This window comes from Podarcis tiliguerta (genome assembly GCF_965153285.1).
Source record: "Podarcis tiliguerta genome assembly, chromosome: 5".
Classification (NCBI taxonomy): domain Eukaryota; kingdom Metazoa; phylum Chordata; class Lepidosauria; order Squamata; family Lacertidae; genus Podarcis; species Podarcis tiliguerta.
This window is the reverse complement of record NC_139538.1, coordinates 63,520,711-63,541,145: the sequence shown is the minus strand read 5'-3', so window position 1 is coordinate 63,541,145 and position 20,435 is coordinate 63,520,711. Positions and strand designations below refer to the sequence as shown.

Here is a 20,435-nt window from a genome sequence, read left to right as displayed (position 1 = left end):
GAAATAGAAAGGACTTGGAAATGGATCCTGGAGGAACTCCATCCCAAAGTGATTGCGCTGCTCACTAATAATAATAATAATAATAATAATAATTTATACCCCGCCCATCTGGCTAGGTTTTCCCAGCCACTCTGGGCGGCTTCCAACAGGATATTAAAAACACAATAAAACATAAAACAACAAAAAAATTCCTAAACAGGGCTGTCTTCAGATGTCTTCTAAAAGTCAGATAGTTGATTATTTCCTTGACATCTGATGGGAGGGCGTTCCACAGGGCGGGCACCAATCTGGGATGAGATTCTTTTGCATGACATTCATCTACAAACACACAGAGATCTTCATTTTACTAAAACACACTGTTTCAGAAACCAGTTAGGACAGGTTTTACAAGAGTTCATGAATGGGGAAAGGCCTTAAGTGATATGTAATGACAGTTAAGAGGTCAGAAAGGGGGCACAGAGAGTAATCTTTGCAGTTTTGTGCATGCACAATAGTGTTGTTGCTTATAATTGTAGAATGTTACATGGTGTGAAATTAGCAATGGGGAAAAAATGGCCTTGCTGCCTCTGCACTGTTGGAGTAGCCGAAGTATTTGAGCTAACTCCTTACCTGGCCAGCTGTCCCGGATTGGTGAGATACAGAAGAATGGTGGGAGGAACCAGCTGGGGAACCACCAAGGAAAGAAAGCTCAGGGCTTGAGGAGGGATGATGGGACAACAATGAGTGGTCAGAGGGAGAAGACTGGGATGAGGTGGTGTCATAAGGGGTAACAGGGCTTAGTGAGCTGGGATAGTCTGGGGAGAGAAAAGTCCAGAATCAGAGGCAGAAGCAGAAGCTAATGCAAGAGAGGAGGGAGGCCAAGAGGCAGAGACTGGTGAAGAGTCATGGGTGTCCCCTGCTCCTGTTGCATAAGCCCCCTTCCCCCCTGGTCTCCCAGAATCAGAAGAGGCATGAAAAGGGTGGAGGAGAGATAGGTTCCATGCAGATACAGTCTCTGATTGCTTGGGTAAAGCCTTGGAGAGGAGGAGACCTTCAGCCTCAGCAACTGCTTCATGGAGGCAAGACCTACAAGGAACGAGTTAGGCCTGACAGTGCAGTAAGTCTGCGAGGACAGTGTTTTGCTAACAAACTTCCACAGTGTGATTTATGACCTGTTCACTCCTGACACCAGCGCTATGCCTGCAGACATGGGCGCAAGCACATGTGACAATGGTGATGCCGGAAAGTGTGAAGATGTAGGTATGATGCATTCAACTTAACTTGCAGGGATTTGATTTGCAAAGAACATTGGCTGTCAAATAAATGATGCTGCTGTCATGAATGTACCATAAATATGGCACATTAAACATGAGCTTAGGCTGAAGCAGAGGCAGATTTAGGGAAGCATGACCAATTCCCCCCAAACTGGGTGCTGAACCAAGAGGGGTGCCGCAGGGTGCCACAACTATGATGCTGCACACACACAGAACGGAAGGTGAGGGGGTACCAAATTTTGGTCTCACACAGGGTGCCAGTGAAATTTAAAAGACCAAAGTTTGCCCCTGGCTGAAGCATATGTATCCGACATGTGGTACGTGTAGTAATGACATGTGTACATGTGGTAATGACAAAGGAACTGTGGCATAAAACTTAAGGGTTGCTAAAAGGCAGAGGCATGACAAGAAATCGTTTATTAAGCAGATCACTTTAACGGCATGGGAATTCATTTCCAAAACATGGGCTCTACAGCTTATGAACATTTGTGCAGAATATTAGTAATTCGGGGAAGCATAGATTTGCATCATGTCGTTTTCAAGGCACAAAATCCCATTGCTCGCTATCCTCCATGTAATGGAGTGACCCCAGATTCCAAAGCTGCCTTGACTGCGAGTTGCCAAGTGCATTACTACACATCACCTGTCATGTGAATTTATTTCCTTAATATCTGATGCAAGTATTAGTTGGGTGTTACCAGCAAACTATAGAAGGCTCTGCCAGTCGAGTCTTATTGCTAAAGAAGGCACCAACAATATTATATGCTGTGGAACTCATTCAAAAAACCTGCTCCTGTTGAAACACACTAAGAGGACTCTGGTTGGTAATATGTTCCTTGACTCTATTTTTGCTTTTTGTTTGGCTCCATTTCAAGGGTTTCAGTAAGGAATAGCAAGGTATGGTGTAGTTGTTAATATTTTTTGAGAGAAAGTTTAAGCAGGTGTGGGGAATTCATGGCCACCCAAGGCCAATGGTCAGTAAGGATGGGAACTGTCTAGAGAGGCGGAACTTAAGCATCCCCGACTTAAAACAAAGGCAGCTCCAAAGATTACAAACAAGTGCACATAGAGAATGTGAGCTGCACTGACTCTGTTCTCACTTCTTGTGTCTTGCAGAGAATCCCATATGTTTTCATGTTTTGTAAGCAAAACTGGAAACTAGAAATGAAAACGAAAACTGGATGCAGTAGGGCTGGCAGTTGTTAACTATATTCTATAATTTGCAACACAATTCTTACTATGCATACACAAACAATAGCTAATTGGTTTAATATGCAACGTTTAGGAAAATGAATATTAATTTGCTTATATGAATTTGTAGCCTATCACTGTGTGGCTTCATGTGGTAAAATGTTGCTTTGCTATTTCCCTTCCACCAGAGAATTTTCACCTTGTGCCACGTTCTTTATAAATATGACCCAATCATTCAGAACCAGCCACACAAAATTAGTAATTGTGCATGTATGAATGATGCACTTTTCTCCAGTGTCTAGGGGTCCCTTTTGCCACCTGTGACCAGCATGCCAGTTGTGGCTGCTCCTCGAGAGAGATAAGTTGGCAACAGTGAGCCACAGATTGGTAACTTCCAGATTTAATTTCTTCAGTGTGCTTTACCTGGGGCTGCCCTTCACTTTGGAGCAGAAGCTGCAAAACAGTATAAGTGCATGGTTGATCTTTGAGGCAGCCTATTGGCAACAAGTGATTCCTTTGCTGAAAGCATTGCTCTGGCTGCCAGTTTACTGCCAGGCTAGATTCACGATTATACACTATTATAAAGCCCTAAATAGTTCTGGACTAGGGTATCTGAGAAACAGCCTCTCCTCCTGCAGCCTCCTCCAGTCTGTTAAATTTGTTCATGGTACCACCTACCTGACAAGCTGCTACCAGTAACTCCCTACTTTCAAGGCTTGCCGGGTTCTGGGAGATGGTGGGTCTGGAATGCTTTCTAGTGATCATGTGTCAGCCAGCTGCTCCGGCTCAGCCTCTTCCTCTTCCATTATTTCCCAACTTTCCCCCTCATCTGCTTCTGACCTGTGACCTCCCTCAAACCCATGTTGTAAATCTAAACTGTCTTCCTCTGGAAGGGTCAGGCTGGGGAGGTGGTCTCCACTATTCCTCCTCTACCCAGTGGCGTAAGAAGGGGGTGCGGTGGGTGTGGTCCGCCCTGGGTGTCATCACTGAGGGAGGTGACAAAATGGCTGTGATGGCCTGGGAATCCGATTCAGAAGCCGAATTGGAGGAACTCCAGCCTGCACAGGAGTCCCCGCCTCCAGGGCCAGCAGAGCTGGGGCAGCACCTTGACTCTGAGGCACCTGCATCTGTGCCAGATCCTCAGGAGCAGGCACCAGGTGAATCTATTCTGGCTCTGGAGGGGATTGAGGAGAAATTGCCTATAGGTGTGCTTCTCCCAGCCCTGTCAGGGGAAGGCGAGTCTTGCCCTGGATCCAGTAACCCTCCAGCAGAGGTTCAGGACAGAGAGGCGGAGGGAACTGGTTTCTCCCAGGAGGAGTGCTCGCCTTAAGGCCAGAAGAGGCGGGTCACCTGGGGGCTGGGACCGCCCCTGGCCTCAGAGAAGATAAAGGCCAGTCAGCCTGGTCTGAGGTTGCGGGAGCAATGTCGTTGAAGAGCTGTTTCGGCCAGCACCCAGTCCTGTTCCTCCAGAGTTCCTGTCCTTGCCCGGCTCCTCGCTTCGGACCCCGCTTCGCCCGTGGAGGACTGTCTGCCAACCCTCGACTCAGGTCCTGGACCTCGCCCCACGGTAACCTCCCCCCGGGACTAGCACAATGGCAAAAATATGTGTTTTTGAAAAAATGACTCCCGCACAAACTGCACCCTGTTGGCTATTTGCAGACTAGTTGCACTGCAGAGAGCTTGCTGGGGGGACCAAAGAATATCTGGTCTCGAGATTCTTTGAATGAAATTTAGCTTGCCTATAGCAGAACAATACAAAGTTTTGTTAGGAAATAGCTTATCTTCACCTGTAAAGGTGAAACCACACACCACAGGCATTTCCTTCCCATTCACATTTTCTAGACATAATATTTCAACAAGATCATCAATTTTTACAGTTTGATGAACCAGAAAAGATCCATTTTTGCCTTTCTCAATTTGCATGGATAATTTTTAGTTATGCCTAATTCCACCACATCAAATTTGTTCTGTAACTGTGATACTACCTGTTCATATTCCTGTTTAGTTTTTGTAGAAATTAACACATCATCTACATACACACATATTTTTGTTACAGAGTTTGCCCTTTCCTTTATAAAAACACAATTGTCTGCCTTTCCTTGCGAAAAACCAATATCCAGCAATTCTTTTGCTGAAGTTTGGTGCCAATTCTTCCCACTTTGGTGCAGACCATAAAGGGATTTATTTAATTTGCATACCAAACCTTCAGCGACGTCTATGCCTTCAGGAACACACATAAAAATTTGGTCTTTTAAATCTGCAAACAAATCTGCAGTTTTTATATCTAAATGATAAATAGAATGTCCACGTTGTGATGCATCTTTTAACAAAAGCTTAACTGTTTCATATTTTACACTTGGTGAATAACACAAATCATAATCTTTGCCTGGAATTTGTTGAAAACCCCTAGCAACTAATCTAGCCTTGTACCTTACAACTTCATTTTTGTCATTCATTTTAACTCTATAAACCCATTTTGAATCAATAAGTCTCATATCTGGTGTTTGTGGTACAAGAGACCAAGTGTTATGCTCTTTTAAAGAAGCTATCTCAGAGTTCATAGCTTTATATAAATTTACAGCTTGGTGCTTAGGTAAATTCTGAACATCATTGTAGCTTTTTGGCTCAAAAATTGCCTTATTGGCATACACAGTATTAAAATGTTCATCTGCAAAACGTTGTGGCTTCTGTCTCTTTCTATCTGAATGTCTCAGTCCGGAAGGAGAGTCAGACTCCTCAGACTTAATAGGACTAAGTAAACTACTAGCTTCAGGTTGTAAATCATTATTGTCAGACTGAAGAGATGTCTGTAGGCTAAGCTCATGGTCAGAAAACTCAAGAGAAATTAACCTCCCTTCGGGTGCATGTAACTTTAAATCATCAAACAAATTGCCAGATTCAACAGGCTTTTCATCTTCTTCCATTAATTCAGAATCACTATTATTTCCTCCTCCTCCCTCAGTATTATCTATACTGTTAGTATCTTGGAAAACAGCAACTCCATTCCAATTTACAGTCTGTATCATGCTTCTGGTAATATGAAATTTGCCAGTTGCTGGTATGTAAATTCTGTACGCCCCCTGCTGGTAGCCCATTAATTTCCCCTGAACACTACGCTCACCCAATTTCTGCTTAGCGGGATAATGCATAATTACATCTGAATCCCAAATGCGTAGGTATTTCAGATTAGGGCGATTTTTAAACAACATCTCATAGGGGGTAACATCTAAACCAGAATGATAACTACGATTTTTAACATAGCAAAAAGCATTGCTTCAGCCCAAAAAACTTTGGGCAGAATAGCATCGTGCAGATAAGTTTTAACCCCTGCCTGCAAGTCACGCTGCAAAACCTCAACAAGCCCATTTTGCCAGGGACTTCGGGGGCAAGATAACTCATGAGTAGTCCCCTGCTCTTCCAGGAAATTCTCAAAAACCTCAGAAACAAATTTCTTGCCCCAGTCAGAAAACAGGTTCTTAATAGGTTTGTTAAAGTGTGTTTTTACCCAGCTGCAAAAAACTTTGTACTTCTCAAATGTTTGTGACTTTTCAGCTATTTCATAAGTCCAGCAATATCTACTATACTGGTCTATGAGAGTAAGCCAGTACTTAGACCCTCCTAATGATGATGGGAATGGCCAAACTAAATCACAATGTAGACGCTCAAATGTCTCAGTTACTTTTCTGTCTGAGAATCTACCCTTGTGTGCAACCTTAATCTTATTCTTGCAACAGGATAGGCATTGCATAAAGAATTTACATGGCTTTAAGTTGAGGCCATTAACAATATTCTTTGTCTTAATTACATCAGCAAAATTCAGATGTCCTAATAGTCTGTGTGCTTCATAGACACACCCGGAATGTGGCCTTACAGTCCTCAACCCCTGGCTTGACTGTGCTGCTCTGCAATTTATAGGCGATTGTGAGTAGGTGTGAAAATGCAGTCCATATAAACCATCAGAGTCCCAGATATACAATAGACGTTTGTTCCCATCGAAAAACTCACACATTAATTTTAAGAATCGCACAGTTATGCCTTGACGAGCAAAACACCTTACTGACCATACGTTATCTACTGATGGGCAGTAAATACAGTTCACTATCGTAATGTTTAAAGTGTCAAGTTTAACAGTACCCCTGCCAAGCGACTGCAAGACTTGTAAATTGGCTAAATGTACATTACCAATTTCCTCTTTGAAAGAAATGAACAAGTTTTGATCATTGCAAATATGCTGGGATGCTCCAGAGTCCACAATAAAATAATTCCACTTGGCACCTTTAATTCTTTTACGATCTGTTGTCCGAGCGTGAAAAGCTCATGGCTCGTTTCTGTCTTTATGATACGGTGTCGGCTGCTGAGCTGACAACCGTGATTGACGAACAGAAACAGACTTAGGAGTACTTTGCTTCCTTTTGGATCTGCAATCCTTTACAAAATGTCCTTGTTTATTGCAGAACCAACAATGCTTGGCAACTTTAAATGCAGTCGTATCACCACAAGTTTGCATATGGTGTTCCTTATTATTTCTGGAAATAGGAGTGCTTATTGCGCAAGCCTCCCTTCTGTCCAACTCGCCCATTAATCTTGCCATTACCCCTTCCACAGTTAATCGTGCTGGTGGAACAGCAGATATCTGGCTAGCTACACCATCAAAGTCCTCATCAAGGGACTCTTTTCTAATATGTACTACTGCAAGACTGTCCCACATTTCTTTGGCAGTTTTATTATTCCTTATATGGACTACTTGCTGGTCGCTGACTGCCAAATTAATTATTGCCCTGGCTTTCACATCTCCTTTCGACCAAGCATTAGTTACAGGGTCAGGAGGGTCATCAGTTACATAGGTCCACACTTCCCGAGAGATCAAAAGTGCCTCCACCCGAAACGACCATAAACTGTAGTTCTCATCTGTCAGCTGTGGGAAGGTCAGAGCTTTCTCAGCTTCTGGAACCCGGTCGACCATTCTGGAACTTTTCCAGACCCACAGTACCACACCAACAGGAGAAGGAATTTTCAAACCTTTCTCAAAGTCCAAAAATATGCAGTCATCCACTCAGCAGCTGGGCGCATAACCAAAGATGTTGGCTATTTGCAGACTAGTTGCGCTGCAGAGAGCTTGCTGAGGGGACCACACATTACAAGGAACGCAAAATAACTTTAGCTAGGTTTTAGTAACAAAAACAAAAACTCCTTTACACTAAATATATCAATAAGCATGACCAACCCAACCACCAGGGTACTGAGAGAGCTAGGTGCTGCTCTTTATATACTATACCCAATTGCTTACACAGCTTAATTAACACAACTTAACAGCACCTGCTATACTGCTTCACAGCTGTAAAACTAGGTCATGTTATTTTCTCTGGCCCTTAAAGACATATACATCTTGTGGAACAATAATGAACCTTCAAATTTAAAGAGACCATTCAACACACACCCCTTCCTATGCCACTGCAGGAGCACTCTCCCCTTGAGTGATTTCCAGAAATCAGAAGCATTGCTGCCTCCAACTCTGCAGGGAGAGCAGTAGTAGCCTTCGACAGCTCTCTCCTCCATGAATCTGCCTAATCCAGAGGCATAGCTAGGTAAGGCAGGGGGCACTGGGCACCACACTGCAGGGCCTGAGCCACGCGTCTCTCCTGAGGGGGAAGCGGCAGGCTGACTGCCTTCAAGCTCTGCACATCTTTTTCGAGCAGCAGGGGGCTTGAGGCTCCACGCAGTAGTAGTAGTAGTAATAATAATAATAATAATAATAATAATAATAATAATAATAATTTATACCCCGCCCATGTGGCTGAGTTTCCCCAACCACTCTGGGCGACTCCCAATCAAGAGTTAAAAACAACAGATACATATCTGTGGAGGGATAAAAAGAAAGTGCATAAAGGTTTTGAGAACCACATCTTCCGAGGCCCTTTAATTGAAGTTTGGGATAGGTATAAAAACCTATTAGAACCCAAAGTACCACACTGGTTATCACCTCTAGAGGTTATGAGTGTAAAGAAAACTAATATGAGAGGCGATTGGGCCACATATGGCCAACGGCTATTTAAAGAGGGAGGAAAATGGAAAATGAAACCATACGAACAGGTTAAAAAACATGTATATGATTGGTTGCATTATTATCAAACAAATGAAATGTTTAGGAAAGATGTAAAAGAATGTGGCTATGCAGATAAAGATTCAATATTCCAGTCAGAAATAGTAAATAAGGAAGTTAAAACCCTGTCAAAATGTATAAGTTGCTATTAGAGTGGAATTTGAAAGATGAGGAAGTCAAGTTGGTAATGATACATTGGGCCAGAGACTTTGGTTATAACATTCAGTTTGAAGACTGGGAAAAACTATGGAAGGAAAACTTAAAATTTACAGCATGTATGACATTGAAAGAAAATGTGATGAAAATGTTTTATAGGTGGTATATTACACCGGTAAAATTAGCGAAAATGTATAAGACATGTAATAAGTGTTGGAAATGTAAAGAAAAAGAAGGTTCGTTTTACCACATGTGGTGGGAATGCAAGGAAGTGAAAGGCTTCTGGGAAATGATATATAATGAGTTGAAAAAGATTCTAAAATATACTTTTATAAAGAAGCCAGAGTCCTTTCTGTTAGGTATTTTAGGAAAGGAGATTAAGAGAAAGGATAGCAAGTTTTTCCAATATGCAGTGATGGCTGCAAGGGTGTTGCTGGCTCAGAAATGGAAACAACAGGATATACCGACAATGGGTGGCTTGCTCTGCCCCCGGCTGCAGGCTGCGCGTGCCACCCCGGGCACCTGAGCGGCTAACTACACTGCTGCCTCCGCCCAGTCCCTGTAGGTAGAACATGCTGCAACTCAGGCATGTGTTTTATTTAGTTAGTTCATAAAATCTAAGTACTGCTTGTTTATATAGAAAAACTTCAAAACGGTTTGCTAATAAATATTTTTAAAAATAAAATTATACCCCCAAAATTACCCCATAATTTAAAACATATAGAAAGTAAAAACTACAGTGAAATAAACTGAAACTCGTACAAATTTTCTAAAAATCTGGGTAGGCTTGTCTAAATAAGAATGTATTCAGCAGGCGCTGAAAGGAACACGTTGAAGGCACCTGCCTAATATCAAGAGGCAGGGAATTCCAAAGTGTTGGCGCTGCCACATGGAAAGATCGAGTTCTTACAGATGTGTGGGTATTATGTGGATATTATGTGAAGTGGTCAAGTAGGCACATGTGGCGTAAGGTGATATCGTAAGTAAACTGGTGCCTTTAGGCACTGTGGCTTCAGATCCCTGGAATCATCTTCTTGAATGGAAGCATGCGTCAACATTTCTATATATTTAGACATTGGCTGAAAACTTTTATCCTCCAATTAGTCTGCTCAGGTTCTGCAATGTTGGATTCGTGTTTTTAATACTGTTTTATCATTTGCACAAGGTTTAAAAGTTTTGGGGTTTTTTTTTGTATGGTACTAAGGTATTCTTTGAATGTAGAGCAGTTCATATATATTGGAATACATTATTAAAGTGTATATATTTTGTCAGCATTACTTGTGAAGTGATAGCTGTGAGTTTTCCTCACCCTTTCTTGTTTTCTCCTCTTCCACACCAGCTTTACAAACAATACATAGACAGAAGATGTGGTGGCTTCTTGCCATCGCTTGCCTAATACAAGCAACTGGAGGCTCAGAAGAATTGAGTAGGAGGAGAAGGGATGCAAATCCTGAGGTTCACATGAATGTCGTAAGCTACATAATCTTTTTATAAATGTTATCACAGATGCAGGTCTGAGATAGGCCTGGAATGCAGATCTAAGGGAGCCGAAAAGCAGCACTTGTTCCTTCTCTTTTCCTTCCCCCAGTCTAGAACAGGGATAGCCAACAAGGTGCCTCAAGCTGCTGTTGTGGCACTCTAGTTCCCATGAGCCTCAGCCTGCATGGCCAAAGGTCAGGGCCTAATGGGAGTTCTAGCCCAACAACATCCACAGGGCACAGGGTTGGAAATCCCAGATCTAGAACATCAAAAGCATAACTATTGATTAATGGGGTGGGGATATGCAATTAGGAGCAATGACAAATAACCCATTGGGGAATGCGGAACTTTTCCTTGAAGTGATACTGAGGAGCCTGGGAAACACGAAGCAATGCTGCTTCCAGTTTCCCTCCTACTGTCATGAACTCTGTGCAGACTTCTTGGCAGAGTGGCTCGAAGGGGGGAGGAAGAACTGGACAAGAGAGTGGGGAGGGGGTTGATCTTTGGGAGTAACCCAGTGGCCTGAGAGGTGCAGACCCTTCAAGTGTCCCTATTTTTCAGAAACAGTCCTGGATTTACAGAACCTGTCCCAATTTCTGATTTGATCCCAGAATGCCCCGCTTTTACTTAGGACATCCCTGTTTCCATTGGAGAAATGTTGGAGGGTATGGAATAAGATGTCCCTATTTCCATCAGAGAAACATTGGAGGGTATAGAGGTGCTGAAATGGATGCTGGAGAAGGGCTGAGTGTCTAGTCATGAGAACGCCCTGCTTCAGCGCTGTCAGTGCCCAAGAAGAGCTGCCTGACTTGGCTTCCTGCTACTGAAGCACTTCTCGCTTCTGGGGACGTGCCTGAGTCTTAATCAGACAGGATGTGATGTGGCTGAAGCAGTGTGAGCGGACACAGCCCACTTACTTATCCAGTTCCATAGCTCAGGGTGGCGGCTGCAGATATGCCTATGTTGATTCCTAGGGCGGCTTCTGTCAATCCAGGATGTCCCAGCTAAATCGGGACACTTGAGGGGTATGGAGTAGGTCTACCAGGATTCACCCAAGGTGGTCTCCTCTCTGGCAGACAGATTAAAACATTTTGAATTAAAACATCTCAGCAATTTATTTTATTTCTTTTTCAGAGTGAGCTGATCTGTTACAAAGGATACCCCAGTGAAGAGTATGAAGTCTTAACAGATGATGGCTATTATTTGACAATAAACAGGATACCTTTTGGAAGAAAAAATCTTACAGTCAGAGGTATCTGGTATATATTAATATTTTAACAAGTCTATGAAAGTGGTATAAGAAAAGCCTTAATCGCTAAACCAGTGCTGTGTTTACGTAAAGCTTTACTTAAGCTATCAAAGCCTCAGTCAAGCCCAGAAGCGACTGGTCCCAGAAGTCCATTGCATGACCCCTAGAGCCCCACAAAAGCATTCAGAATCACAGGTGGCAGAAGGGCAGGAACACCAGCTCCACTCCTCGTGTCAAAAGCCGATTTAGGGGGGCGCCACAGGTTCGCCCACAATGGGTGCCAAGCCAAAAGGGTGCTTCGGGGGCGCTGCAGCTATGATGAACAACAGAAGGTGAGAGGTGGGAGGCACCACTGAAATTTAAAAGTCCAAAATCTGCCACTGCAACTGTCCTATGTTGAGCAGGAAGGCCTGAAGGGGACTTATAAGTGCTTTCAGCTGACTGCAGTTCCAAGCCTCTCTGTAAGTGCGAAGCAGCCCGCTTGGTCAGAATCACATGGAAGCATCCCCATAGAAGCACATGGAAAGGTATTGAGCAGAGCATGCTTTCAAGGTCGCTTCAAACCTTCCAGGAAAGTCAGTGGTGGGGTGCGCATCCCTAGTGCATGTGGGGCTTTAGGAGCAGGGCTGTTGGCTGCACACATGCCTGTTTCAGTGTTCACATGTTCTTTTGAATGCTTGAATAGGACTTTGCTAAGAAGCCTCTTCTACTGTCAAGGCTCCGATTCATGTGCCTAACAAAGTTATTGACATAATGGACTGAAATATAAATGATGGTTTCCGAACATGAGAGATATTTCTTAAAATCATCTTTGTTATCATGGCACGGAAATTCTCATCTGCTTTGTTTTAAAATTTTCTTTTTTAAACTAGGTCCCAAGCCTGTTGTGTTACTGCAACATGGAATACTTGCAGAAGCTAGCTTCTGGGTCGAAAACATGGCCAACAACAGCTTCGGATTCATATTAGCAGACGCCGGCTATGATGTTTGGATGGGGAACAGCAGAGGAACGAGCTGGTCTCAGAGACACCAGAATCTGTCAACTGACCAAGATGAATTTTGGGATTTCAGGTAGTTTGGATAGAAAAAAGTAATATATATCATAGCAATTGACGGTATTATCTTGCACATTAACTATTAAATTATGAAGATAATAAATATTCATGAAATTTGCAAACACCTATTATTCACTCAGATTATTCACATTACAAAAGCAAGCATGGCTCAACTACCTGAGTAATGTCAACAGTGATTGGCAGTGCCTCTCCAGGGCTGATGTCAGAGATCAAACTAGGGATCTTATCCATGTAAATAATGGACTCCTACTATTGCACTACAGGCCCCATGCCATCAGTTATTCAGATATACACAAACTGATGATAAACATTCCATGAACTTTCAGATTACGCACCTATCATCTTCTCTAAAGAGATGCTGGTAAGTAGGCTACATACCAGAGGTAATGCTCAATGTGTGAGAAGAATTTTGTGTGTGTTGGGGTAGTGGTGGCTATTAACCAGTGCAATGATATAATTTTGCTGAAACAATTAAGATATTCCCTTCCTTTTTGAAAGACTTTTTGACCACAAAGTCATGGAACTCTTCTCTCTTCTCATCCCTACCAGCAGCATCTACATGTTAGGCATCTGCTTTAGCGGGAGAGATCTGCACAGCATAAACTTATATCCAGCAAAATCAGAGTGCTGTTGTTGATCATAATAGTTAGTCCTCGTTAGGGATGGAAGGATCTGTCTGTAGAAGTCTACAAGCTGGAGGTTTTTCACATCCTACAGATCTATGTGTGATTTTCTATGTCTGATGCCTGTTAGAAGTAAAACGTGGATCCCAAGACCCTCAAAATAAATTCTGAACAAAATTGGTGAAGCAGCAAAGAGTCTATTGAGTACAATGCGTTCATGCAAGAGCAGGTGTCCAAAGTAGGAACAGCCCAAATTGGCGAGGCACAATCTTATATTCTTTATACCCAAAGCACAGGTTCCCTCCCTTGTTTCCCCACTGGCTGGGTACATGCAGGGTTTACAGCCTATCATGACCACCTAATTAAAATACTAAAATCCCCGCCTTTGTTGACATCTCCCATTACTCTAGTTCCAATGACTGCTACTCCTGTTTACCTTTCTCCTTATTTGGTCCATGTTTCTTATGCTTTTACACATTGACTCAAGCAATAAATCCACATCCCAACCACTAGTGGGTGTAACCAAGTCCCATATTAGTTGAAACGTACAGATAAATTGCATAATGGCTGCGAACAGACCTATCTATAATCCTCCTAACCACAAGCTGTTCTAAAAATACATGTAAGCAAGTTTCTGCTGTCTGCGGTTATCTAACCGTTGCAGCCTTGTGGCCTTTTGAAAAGACAACATTTTTATTCCTCACAATGCCCCTTTCCCCTGATTCATATGTGAGGGCACCATTGTGGCTGGGTGAACCTGCTACTCCTAGTTAGGGATGGAAGGATCTGTCGGTTTTGGTTCTCTCAGTTTGTCATTTATTCCCAAACTTAAAATTGGTTCTCCACATATCTGCAGCAATTTGAAAAAAAATTGTTTGACAAGTCTTCATGAAAATTCCTCAGTGCTTTAGTGCAGATTTCTCTTGATATATTTTGGTGTGCACATTTTATCATGTCATTTTCACTAATTTTTATTCACAGTTTTGCATAATATGTGTATTTTTGCAAACTTTTGATTGGTTGGAGGATGGCATCACAACATATGGATAAATATGAATTTTGAAAGACGGCCATGTTTCAGTTGCCATATTGTCTTAGAAAGTGCGAATTTGAAAAATTCAGGTTTCAATGCAATCTGAATCAAATCCCTTACCCCTCCCTCATCATACCCTTAATTTCAATAGGGTTACACTGAGCAAGACAGTAACTAAAAGCTATAGATCTCTACGCTTGTTGGATTTCCACATACGTACTGTGACCTGCACGATTCCAGAATGTGTGGAAAGAAGTAGAAGTCTACACACTGAACATCTTCACATCCTACAGCCTGCTTTTATGTGTGATGGGTCTTCATGAGATTCATGTGTGAAGTGAAAAAACGGGGTGTGGGTGTGATGTTTAGTGCTGTTCTGTTGCTGGAAGCAACCGCTGCAAAATTAAAGTGGAGACTAGGGATGGTGGCGCCATCACCTGGTTCTGCACCCACATTTCAAGCAAAACCTTCCAGAAGGCAACTCTGGGTGAACATCTAGGAGTTCAGATGAAGAGGTGTCACTAATTTTGCCATAACATTTAAACCTTTTCTTCAGTTTCCATGAAATGGCCATCTATGATCTTCCAGCAATGATCAACTTCATTCTGAAGAAAACTGGGCAAGAGCAACTGTATTACGTAGGCTACTCTCAAGGCGCTACCATTGGTATGCTAAAGTGGACTGGTCCATTTTTGTCTCTTTCTCTTGTTCTCTCTCTTTCCAAAAAAATGTCCTATGTTCTGCTCTTCTGGATCCTGGAGCCAGCTGTAAGGATTCAAGTCTTGCCCCCAGCACTGGCAATGATTTTGTGAATCTGTCAGCATTGTTTTGCCTGCATTCCCTTCATGCTCTTGCTTGACTCACCTATAGGTTACATTGGACTCTCGAGGGAATATCGGGTGGATATGGTTTCTAGTAGACCAGGGATCAGAAATAACCACCCCCCCAGGCTAGATGCATCCCAGATACAGTTTTCAATTGGCCTTCTGGGTCCCCCCGCCCTGCAACCATCAGCTATTCAGTGGGAATGAAAATAACCTGTTATGTTACAGAATAAAACCTTACAATAAGTCCCACAGTTATCGTGACAACTCTGACCCTGCTGCTCACACAGCTATGGTCCAGACCTTCCCAGTGTGAGGTCCATTTTAGGGCTTTACAGTAACAAGGCAAACAGAGCTCAGTGCTTGTCCCATATAACTTAGATTATATTACAGTTGCTGTGTAGTGATACCTTTTAAAAAATGCCTATATGACCTGAAGTCTAGAATAGGTATCAGCAGGGCTCTTTTCTCAGCCAGAACTTACCGGAACTCAGTTCCAGCACCTCTCAGGTGGGCGCCATTGCCATTGTAAGAGAACTCATGGTGAGTTCTGACACCTTCTGACACCTTCCCCCCCAGAAAAATAACACTGGATATAAGGATGTTGTTATGTAGTTTTGGGTAGTTCCAGGGGCAGAGTTCATTGTAAATCTGTGCATTCACCTAATGAGTATATCTGTAAAAGAGAAACTTTTAAAGAATCACCTACATTACTTTACAGGCAACTGGCTTCAACCTAAAGTGAAGAGGGGTGAGGGTTGGGTTTTTCCACTCTTCACTGCCCCTCAGTTTCCTAACAGCAGCTCCAGTGTCCATATAAGGCAGATATAGGGAACCTGTGGTCCTCTAGATGCTGTTGGACTCCAACTCCCATCAGCTCCAGCCAGGAATGATGGGAGTTGTGTTGCAGCAACATCAGGGGGACCACAGGTTCTCCTCTCCTATAGGAGAGGAGGTGGAGGTGCTCCTATAGGGAGCAGAGGTGGATCTCATTTCAGTGGTGCCCTGTGAAATGCCAAAATTCAATGCCTTTAATTATAGTAGCAGAGCCCCCAAGGATCTGCACCTACTTTGACCAAGCCGGTTGTGCTACCCTAAGTCTGCCTCTGCAAGGAGTACCCTTTAAACTGGTGAATGAATTTCTTAACATGGTTATCAGCAGCTCCAAACGCCCACTGTGTTTTTCTCGTTCGCCCTCCTCTCCCTTTCAGGTTTCATCGCATTTTCAGTCATACCAGAACTGTCTCAGAAAGTCAACATGTTTTTTGCCCTGGCTCCTGTGATTTCTCTTCAGCATGCAACAAGCCCTATGTTGAAAATAAGCCCCATGTTTCCTGAATACTCATCCAAGGTACCCGTCAATCACTATTTTATGACCGCGGAAATGAAGAATTTGCAAATGGAAACCCAGCCCCCCTTTCAAAATTTGCTCATCTCCAAATTATGGTTCTCTGGCCAAGTAATATGTACAAAAAATGCATAAAGCAGTGTAAAATATTCATATACCGTAAATAGTGAAAATAACATACAAAATGCGTTATAATAGGGAAAATAGCATACAAAAATGTGCATTGCTCAGGAATTTTCATGCACACTTGGTTTTTTTGGTTTTTAAAGAACTTGATGTGGTAATTATGCAGAACTGAGCTTAAGCATGGCAGAATGAGAAACGGAGAAAAATGAAATAGATGAGCCTATCCACACCCACTGGCAGAGAAAGGGGGGGCGTGGGGAGAGCGCACCAGCCCAGGCACCATCGAGGAGGGGGCTACAATCGTGGCCACCCCCGGACACATGCCACACACCCTCCACCATGCCAGGGCCAAGGCCCCGTGAGCAATGTGTCAAGCCCACTGGACGCGCACCATGCCCCTGCGGGCGGTGCATCACACCCCCCGGGCTCATGCCATGCCCCCACAAGTGACATGCCACGCCCCTGGGATGCGCGCCAGCTACTCCCCCACCTACTCTCTATCCCTGGTGCCGGAGCATGCAGCTTTGTCACTGTCCACACCCCCAACCTTCCTGCATTGAACCGGAAGGTCTGAAGGGGACTTTTAAGTAGATTTGGTTGGACAGGTGTACAAACCTCCCTGTAACTGGATCTGGGTGTTATCAGCAAATGTGGGAAGGTTGGAGATGGAGCAGGTGCTGCTGGCACATGCAGGCACACTGAGGGCAGGATCGCCACATGGTTTCCTCGTCCTGGTCTCCGATTTAAACCTTTTAGGAGGTGCAGCCAGGGACAAGGAAATTCTTAGAGGCATGTAGCTTATTTTGCCACTTTATGAAAGCTTCATTATATGTAAGGTCTTTATATCTTTACAGAGCATGCTTGTCAGAGGAGAATTTGTTTTGACTCGCAAGCCTGCGAGAGACTTTATGCAGAAATTATGCCGCGCTTCTTTTATGCAGAAATTATGTGCGCGCCTCATGTTCACTATGGGTGGATTCAATGCAACAAATCTAAATATGGTATGTAGATGTGTGAAGAAGGCATAGTAGTTGATTACTGGTTTAGCTATATGTTCTACTTTTCACAAGCTTTTGTTTTTGCGGCAAAAAGCTTCCAAAGGGAGCAAAAATTCCATGGCTAATTGAAATCTTGGTTAGAGTCAGATGAAAATGCTTTACACACTGGAAAAGTCCTGTTGAACCGAAATAATAATAATAATAATAATAATAATAATAATAATAATAATAATTTATTACATACCCCACCCAACTGGCTGGGCCTCCCCAGCCACTCTGGGCGGCTTCCAACAGGATATTAAAAACACAATAAAACATCAAACATTAAAAACTTCCCTAAACAAGGCTGACCAGGTGTCTTCTAAAAGTCAGATAGTTGTTTATTTCCTTGACATCTGATGGGAGGGCGTTCCACAGGGCGGGCACCACTACTGAGAAGGCCCTCCGCCTGGTTCCCTGCAATTACTATTCTTGCAGTGAGGGAACTGCCAGAATGCCCTCGGTGGTAGATCTCAATGTCCAGGCAGAATGATTGTGGTGGAGACGTTCTTTCAGGTATACTGGCCGAGGCCATTTAGAGATTTAAAGATCAGCACCAATACTTTGAATTGTGCTTGGAAACATAAGAGGACTTACTCCTGAGTACATACGCCTAGAATTGCACCATTACACCACAATCCTACGCAGGCCTACTCAGAAGCAAGTCTCACTGAAACTTACTTTCTGGAAAACGTGTACAGCATTGCAGCCTTCGTGGGTTGGCATGTTTGCATATGTCCAGATTGCACATGATATGATTTCAGATCAGAATGTGTTTTCAATGAAACAAATCTGTGCACATTTTTTGTTCTTCCCCTTCTTCTTCTTCTTCTTCTTCCCCTTCTTCTTGGAAATAATATTTATTAAATTTTCCATTTTAAACCAATTAAAACCACATTAAAACATTCCAAATTACAATTAATCATAAAAAGCCAAATACAAATGCTGAATTATCTATCTTTTTGAGTGTTTTCCCATGCTCTGAAGTTTGCGGAGTGCTGATCAACCAATGTCGCATTGCATTTCATAATTCTTCAGTGAACCACTCCAATGTTAATCCTTCTGTCTTTTATTTATTTTTATTCCTTCAGCCACTGGTCTGTTCAACTTTCGCTTTTATAAATCTGTGTGGAATCTTCCTTGTTGAAATCCATATTATATTTCTGCTCTCAAGGGCCGTAATATTCCAAGTCTCAAACAAAGAGACGCCAGCAGCCCTTGGCAACTCTTCTGGGTTCCCCTCTGCGCGTTCGCAGCATCTCTTTGCAAGCTGATATTTCTGCCAGATCTTAACAACTCAGTCCAGGATTTTTCCCACTGAAGGTAGCTGCCAAGTCCACACTCAGACCACATATAAACCAATCAAAGCAGCTACCAAATGCTTTTCCAAACCAGCTGTTTTTTAAGTAGTAGCCTTTCTGGGGGAGGTTTTACCAAATATAACTGGGAATACAGAAATCAAGAAATAGAACACTAAAGGCTTACCTCCCCCTGGGACTATATAATTACCGGTAATCCATATGTTGATTCAACAAGCTGGTCAGACTTAGCAAAGTTACTTTCAGTTCTCTGTGGCTGCTTGCAGATTTTAAACTGCGCCACTCCACTCTGCCATAAATCTCAGGCAAACATCCAAAGTTCTTTGGCGTCTCTCCAGCTGTTAATGAAATGTTGCTTCTACGCTGATACAATAAATCAAACCGGGGTGTCCTTTCATCCTCCTCTTAATTAACTCATTGTCCAGATTCCACACCATCCTTTTCATTTGTTAGGTTTAAAGTCTACTCACATATCCCAAGCAGCGTCTTAAGTTGTAGCAAAAGTCTTTCTCCAGATCTAATCCTTCTTAGTGGCTGGTTAAATTTGCAAGTTATTTTCTCTCTGCTAGTTCAAAGTAAGCCTGCTAAATAAGTCCAGCTCGGGTGACCATTGCTAAACATGAAAGGTGAGCAAATGGGATCCTAGAGAGATTAGAGTTCCTGGGTTTACAACTCAGGGTTTGTCTAGACTGGAAACAAACCATGAATTTGTGTTTGTGTGACAAGCTAAGCCAAACCATGGCTTAGCTCCCAGCAGTGCAAGAGCAGGAGGACCCCGAGAGGAATGAAGCAAACTCCTTTCCAGGAATCTTCACACTTGGAACTAAGCCAAGGTTTTTAGCTTAGCATTTCATGTAAACCAATCCCCTAAGTACTATGCAAACACAAAATACCATACAACAAGAAATTCAGATATAATCAAAGGAGTAGCAGTATGACTGGGCTTTTAAAATACTTTAAGTCAGGGCCTTTTTTCAGCTGGAACTCACCGGCACCTCTTAGGTGGGCACTTTTGCCAGTCTAAGAGAAAGAGGGAGGCGACCTCTTTTTCTAGAAAAAATGGCACTGCTTTTAATACTTTCAAAAGCACAGCATTGGGGTTGGACATTACCTTGACAAGCAGCCACTGACTGATCTGTCTTCTGTGATTTTTTTCTTGACGCCTTTCAAAGCCAGCATTGCATCTTGCAGAAGCCAATTCCCAGCTGAGCTATGCACTGGGTGGCAAAGATCGTTTGTTTTGTCTGTCCTGAATCTGCCAACCAAAAGCTTCACTGGGTGGCTTCAGGTTATTGAAATACAAGAGGGTGAAACCCCAAACCCTCTCCCTCTGCACCATGCATAATTGTATGCCAAGGGTCAGCAAATGTTTTCAGCAGGGGGCTGGTCCACTGTCCCTCAGACCTTGTGGGGGGCCGGACTATTTTTTTTTTTGGGGGGGGGGGTTGGAAATGAACAAATTCCTATGCCCACAAATAACCCAGAGATGCATTTTAAGCACACATTCTGCTCATGTAATAACACCAGGCAGGCCCCACATATAACCCAGCCGTGCATTTTAAATAAAAGGGCACATTCTACTCATGTAAAAACATGCTGATTCCTGGACCGTCTGCAGGCC

The 20,435-nt window shown here is 43.1% G+C and overlaps 1 protein-coding gene across 1 annotated transcript in view; it reads left to right on the top strand.

Moving 5' to 3' along the window:
- The first annotated feature begins 1,902 nt into the window (after nt 1-1,902).
- The window catches only part of LOC310677872 (uncharacterized protein), a 45,443-nt gene continuing 26,910 nt past the window's right edge, over nt 1,903-20,435 (top strand). The window contains exons 1-7 of the mRNA XM_083441053.1: nt 1,903-2,048; nt 10,040-10,170; nt 11,314-11,431; nt 12,301-12,499; nt 14,717-14,826; nt 16,196-16,335; nt 17,313-17,459. Coding sequence (XP_083297179.1) covers nt 1,928-2,048; nt 10,040-10,170; nt 11,314-11,431; nt 12,301-12,499; nt 14,717-14,826; nt 16,196-16,335; nt 17,313-17,459 — 966 coding nt within the window. The 5' untranslated portion in view covers nt 1,903-1,927. The remainder of the gene's footprint in view (nt 2,049-10,039; nt 10,171-11,313; nt 11,432-12,300; nt 12,500-14,716; nt 14,827-16,195; nt 16,336-17,312; nt 17,460-20,435) is intronic.